The following is a 6,231-nucleotide window of genomic DNA, read 5'->3' as shown; positions in this document are numbered from 1 at the left end:
GAAGCAGCCTGGGCTGTTGCTCTCCGGAGATGCCCCCGAACAGCTGGGGAACGGCCAATGGCATCTGGGGGGGGTGGGTGTGGTTTTTTTTCTTTCCCCCCTCATTAAAGGACCTAAGAAAATAAAGATGTGGACAAACAAGCTTTTATTTAAGAGCACACGGCACTGGACAAATATTTGGACGTGCGGAGCTGAGGGGATGTGGGCAAATAAACACGAGCAGGGCTGCAGCATCAGCCTGCCCTGGTGCTGCCCGTGCCCCAGCCCAGAGACACGGGTGCTTCACATGCAGAGGAGAGACAAACATTTTCCACTAGTGGCAACGTGCTCTTTGGGATGTGACTGCCTAATTCAGGGCCTCTTTTTTTTTTTTTTTTTTTTTTATATATATGTTTACTGATCGTGTGCACCCACAGCAGGAGCAAACAGCTGCTCTGTTGGCAGCTGGAGGAGGCACAAACCCTTTAGCCACAAAATGATGGCTCATCCCAGACCCACCGACCTCCTTGTGGTCCCACCAACTGGTTAAAGCAAGTTGTTTGTGAGGGCCTCTTTGGGCTACAATCTAACCTTGTATCAGCTGTGCTGAAAGGTATACCCTGAACAGAAACAAGCCAAAATGCATAGGACTTAATTAGCTCTTGTCAATTGGAGGTGAGCTTGTTTAATTTCTTAGACCAAAGGGCTGAAATTCTGTTTCCTACTTTGAGAACCAACAAGGTGGAAAGCAGAAAAGTGCTAAGTGGAGTGTGAGTGAAACCATCACTGGATTGTACTGCATTGGAGCCCCAATAAGAGCCACTAGTGAGAGTTATTGCCTTGATCTTATTTGTTGGAAATCAAAGATTAGAAGTGGTGAACTGGTGCTGGAGCAGTGTTTGGTCCTTACACAGAGGGAACTCATCCCTCAGTCCAGCTGGAGGGCAGCAGTGCACACACCCAGGCACTGGACAAGAGGTGGGCTGCTGCTCAGCCATTTCATGTTTAGCCAGTCAATACTGCTCACTCTGAAAGCAGCTGTTGTGACCCAAGTCATGTGAACTTGGTCCTGAGCAAGTATTCTTTTCAAAGAGTTATCCTTGCTGCTAATGGTCCCCAGACTATCTGCTTGATTTTCACCCTGAGGTGGTGCTCACAGTTTCATCATTCTGCTCCAGTTTCCTCTCAGACATTAAAGCCAACAGCCCTCTGTTCTCCAGCCTCAGGATTCCCAGGGTCTTCCCAAATTTTTCACCCAGCAAAGTGAAGAGCTGAGCCATGTAGCTGTTCAGGCAGGATGGCAGCAGTTGAATCCTCAGGACATTAGAGATCTGGAGCAACTGGCAGGCAAAATTCCAGGTGAGAGAAGAAAGTGTGGTGCACAGCAGCTGGTGGAGAAAAGGAGGAACAGAATTTTCATGGCAATGACTTTTTCAGAAGTGGTTCCATTTGCAGCAGGATACACACGAGTTGAGACCTCAAGTGCTTGTTCCCTTCCCTCACCCACCCAACACAACTAGCAAGACTTTTAGTACCAGTATCATGAGACAAGAGACAAGTCTAAAATCCAGTTCTTTAAACTGCTGTGTTCAAGTCAATACTTGTGTATGTGAAGAGCTCTAGGAGAACCAAATGGTACTGTAGACAAGTCCAAGCTCATTCTTAACATTGCTTTGGTGGTGTTACTGTTGTCAAAAATACTTGGACTTGAGGTATTAATGATTCCCTGCCAAAGCTTAGCTCAGGGTGTGCAAGTCAATCAAGTGCAGCAATTTAAGATGACACCACCCCTCAGCTATTCTAGGCTGACAAAGGACACTGCTCCAGAAAAACTGGTGCAAGTGAACAAGTTCCTCAGCTGCTGCAGTCCAAAAATCCCAGCAATGTAAAGGAGTAGAGAGTGATTAGTGATAGGGAGGCACAAACCAGCTTTCCTTCTGAGCCCCTTCTGCAAAGGAACATGCAGCCACAGCACACGGAAAGAGGAGACACATGGGACACTAAGCTCTTCTACTGCTTCAAATACATCTCTGGGGATTTGTTTAAAGCCTAAGAGGATTTGGGCTGCCATGTTTGCAGAGAGACTTCTGGCTTCAGCTCTTACTGAGCAGGTGAAATATGTCTGAGTTTTAGTCACATACTCCACTGTAAGAAACTTGAACCAGCTTTTAAAAATACATAATATCAGTCATACATACCAGGAGAGTTTCCATATAGAGTTGAGTTAAACTGCTTATCTTAAAGGGATAGGTAACAATTTTAACTCTTTCAAATACAATTCTTGATGGCTTTTAAAATAAACCTGATCTAGAGGAAGGTGTCCCTACCCATGCAGGGGAATTGGAACTAGATGATAATTTAGGTCCTTTCCAACCCCAACCATTCTGTGGTTCTGTAGATCTATATAACTTTAAATATATATTCACAGCACACACATACAATAGTTATTCTGTATCATTTTGTGTTATCTTGTCTAGAGGAGGAGTATTTAGGGAAGACAGAAAAAATCTCTTGTTAGTTATTAACCAGTCAGAAACCAGTCTTGCATCTCTCTCTCACCCAAGGGGCCAGAAGTCAGGCAGAGGGAAAAAAATCAGAGCTGAGGAACAAAAGCTGTAGATATGCAAAGAGGGGATCTGGTCATGCTACTCACCATTGTGATGTTACAGAAATTGTTCTTCTCAGCATGAGGATATCTTATCTTCTGGCTCTGAGACCAGCTGTCTGAAGTTGCAGCAAGAAGGCTTTGCTTCTGGTTTTTTGGATTGGAACTCAGATGAGAAGGTTTGGGCCTCAGTTTCCTCAAAAAACTACTGGACTGAGTCTCCTCTTGTGTTTCTGTACCAGATGCTTCCCTCTGGTTTTCTTCCTCTGTTGGTTTATCCTCAAATTTGAAGTCAGAATCAGGCTCATCAGAAGATGGTTTCTTGTTTTTTTCTGCACTGGATACCTGTTCTAGAAATAGATTTACAAAACAACATCAAATATATAAAATACCTATACATGACTGTTTTCCCCTAGGCAAAGCCTTGCAAGTACTATCTAGAAACTAAGCATTGTTCTTCTAAGCCTTTTTCAGCAGATATAAATAATTTCCAAGCCCAACCAGGAAATTAGAGGCCTGTAGAAGTGTTTGATTTTAACCAATTATCTCTTAATTGGAAACTATATTAAAGGAGGAGCTGAAAGGCACATTGGTTTTTACTTGTGCCTGCTGTAAGTTAGCATAAAATAAGTGGATACTATTGTAATTAGTAAGTTATTTCAAAAAGCTTTATTTTATCTTTCTTAAGAGTGATGAGGAAATACTTTCATATTCTAATAATGTGAACACACTAATATATAAACATTTTAGTCTAACCTTATTGGCTAAAATGGAATTTAGAGCAGTTGAGGAAATAATTTGAGGCCTGATGCTACTCACAGCCAATAGAGAGAAATTTGGGAAGTAAATGGAGAAAAATCACATTTCAAGAATCAGAAGATTCCAGAGTTACTCTGGGCAAAAAGCTGATACTGAAGTGTAAGTACGTGACACAGCCACCCTTTATCTCTGCAGAACAGACACTTTGTTCTGCTTGCCATGGGCAGTAAGCTATGCCTGTGCTGCTCAGGGCAGCTTCATTGTCACAATCTCTTATAACCTGCAGTTTTTAATTCCTGAGCTCTGCTACCCACAGGAGTGCACCTGAGTGTGTGGAGGGAAGATATTTTATTCCTGAAGCAAGCAGAGGTTGTTCTGAGCATCAGCTGTGTGCTAAGCCTGCGAAGGGGAGCTGAGAGTAAAAAAATCCAGCATGTACACAGAAGACAGGAGAGGGGAGGACAAGGCTCTGCTGTGGTGAGCACCTCCTGTTCCTCTGCTCTGTGGGTACTGTTTCATTGTTGCTATTCCTGTGGGATTTATTGTGTAAGACTGGTTGCCACATTATTAAGTCAGAACAGAGGGCAACAAATAGAAGGAAAAGCTTGCTGAAGTGAAATGTTCTTATTTTCCTTCCTACAGCTGTTCTGCAAAGGCAGAATCACTGCTTTTGAATTTGGGATTGATTTTTCAGCTGGGATGGCATCAGAGCAAACTAGCAAGGCTTAATCCTCATGAGTACATCTACACACCTGTTATTAGCCTAAAGCAAAGCCTGTTACCAGTTACTGACATGTAAGAAATAAGAATCAGTGATTGGGGAAAGGAGCAAAATACACAAATCAATGAAAATGCATGTCCTGCTCCCTTCAAAAATTCTCTATTAATCTCAGCACTGGTAAAAGGATCCCTTAACAGCTCCCCTTGTGACATCCCCACACACCCAAAAAAAGAAGTGTAAGAGTGCTATAATGCCAGAGTTTAAAAGTGTACAAAATTAGAAGCTTAGGTTTACTTAGTGGGGAATTCTGTGATAGAAGTCTGCAAAAATGACCTGTCCTTTGCCTTTCTTAAATCATCTCCACGCGAAAGGAAGAACAGAGGTTGCAGCTCATCTTCTTGGAAGCAATATCAACAGAAAAGCTTTACAATTTGAGTACTAAAAAGCCCTTCTGTGACAAAAACAGCTAGCAGAGTGCTTTAAAGTTGAAGATAGCAGATAAAGCCTTTATGCAGGAGCATGACCAACTGCAGAACTTACCTTCTTTAAGTAGAAGCTGTAGCCAGATAATGATCATGATCAGCAGCATTACAAAGGGTAAACAGAACCAGAAGAAAAGGATAGGAAAGGTCAACTCGTTCACCAAAGAAACCAGAGGATACCTCATGGCTTGCTCCTGGTTCCACTAAGTTTAGAAGAGCCTCCCTGCTCTGCTTTACCAAGTTTTTTATAAACCTCATTGCATCATAGTGTTAATCAGCAGATGGTCAGCAAAGGAACAGCCCTGTGGCTTTCAGGGAGGGAGCAAGAAGGATTAAAGCCAGGATAAGAACTGAGAAAGCATCTGATTTGATTTTCCTTCTGTTGCCATTTCAAGGATAAATACAAGTTAGGAGGTTGTCAAGGGGGCTGTGAAAACAATAGTTACAGGTATATTTACCCAATGTACAAAGCAGGGCAGGGAGCTTTCCCTTATCACACAGGGGGGTTGCAAACAAATTTGCAGAGTTCGCTTAGATCTTGGAATTAAAGGGCTCACTTGGAGGGGCTGTTACTGCACAGAACCAACCACGCACACACAACCAACCATGCACAGAACTAACCACGCACAGAACCGGCCACGCACACACAGAACCAACCACACACACACAACCAACCACACACACACAACCAACCACACACAGAACCAACCACACACACACAACCAACCACGCACACACAACCAACCACACACAGAACCAACCACGCACACACAACCAACCACACACAGAACCAACCACGCACACACAACCAACCACACACAGAACCAACCACGCACACACAACCAACCATGCACAGAACTAACCACGCACAGAACCGGCCACGCACACACAGAACCAACCACACACACACAACCAACCACACACAGAACCAACCACACACTCACAACCAACCACGCACACACAACCAACCACACACAGAACCAACCACAAACCGACCCACACACACAGACCCAACCACACACACAGAACCAACCACACACACACAACCAACCACACGCACACACAACCAACCACGCACAGAACCAACCACACACACTGCCCTTCACAGCTGCTCCTTCACAAGCTTCACCGGGAGCTCCACAAACAACTGGGCTCCCAGTGACAGGGGCTTTGCTTTGTCAGTGCAAAACCAGAGAGGGAAAAGCAACCAAGTCCCCCAAGTGTCACACCCTGGCCCTGCTGCGGCCCTGAGCTCTTATTAAGAAATAACATCGAAGGGCACATCCTGGGAACCTTCCTGGGAACTTTCCTGGGAGGAAAGTGAGATGGAAAGGCTGTTAAAACACGACTTTATTTTCCTAATGGATTCACTGAGGGGAGAGATGCTCCACAGGGGTGAAGTCTGAGCCCTGTGCTTCTCCTAACACCCTCATAGTTTGGTGGTAATTAGATTAAATGAGATAGATGCTGGAATGGATTGTTCCTAACGGATTCACTGCGGTGAGGGGAAGAGACGAGGTGAAGTCTGAGCCTTATTCTTCTCCTAACACCCTCATAGTTTGGTGCTAATTAGGTTAAATCAGATAGAGGCCGGAACGTGTTTGTCGCTGCCCCCGGAACGTGTTTGTCGCGGCCCCGCGTCCCCGCCCGGAGCCCCCGCCCGGCAGCACAACAAGATGGCAGCG

The 6,231-nt window shown here is 44.6% G+C and overlaps 2 protein-coding genes across 2 annotated transcripts in view; one reads left to right on the top strand and one right to left on the bottom strand.

Moving 5' to 3' along the window:
- Positions 1-3,725: 3,725 nt before the first annotated feature.
- Positions 3,726-4,731, bottom strand: ADIG (adipogenin). The gene is made up of 2 exons (XM_009994056.1): positions 4,605-4,731; positions 3,726-3,742 (listed from the first exon to the last, which is right to left on the bottom strand). Exons 1-2 carry the CDS (start codon positions 4,729-4,731, stop codon positions 3,726-3,728), a joined length of 144 nt encoding a protein of 47 aa, XP_009992358.1.
- Positions 4,732-6,010: 1,279 nt separating this feature from the next.
- ACTR5 (ARP5 actin-related protein 5 homolog (yeast)) overlaps positions 6,011-6,231 on the top strand; it is a 9,497-nt gene continuing 9,276 nt past the window's right edge. The window contains exon 1 of the mRNA XM_009994055.1: positions 6,011-6,046. Coding sequence (XP_009992357.1) covers positions 6,011-6,046 — 36 coding nt within the window. The remainder of the gene's footprint in view (positions 6,047-6,231) is intronic.

The sequence above is a fragment of the Chaetura pelagica genome, unplaced genomic scaffold (genome assembly GCF_000747805.2).
Source record: "Chaetura pelagica isolate M959 unplaced genomic scaffold, ChaPel_1.0 scaffold143, whole genome shotgun sequence".
NCBI lineage: Eukaryota > Metazoa > Chordata > Aves > Apodiformes > Apodidae > Chaetura > Chaetura pelagica.
The sequence above is the reverse complement of the archived record's forward strand: the minus strand, read 5'-3'. Positions and strand labels throughout refer to the sequence as shown.

Coding starts and splice junctions, on each gene's coding strand:
- ADIG (XM_009994056.1), bottom strand. CDS start 4,731: ATGAGGTATCCTCTGGTTTCTTTGGTGAACGAGTTGACCTTTCCTATC.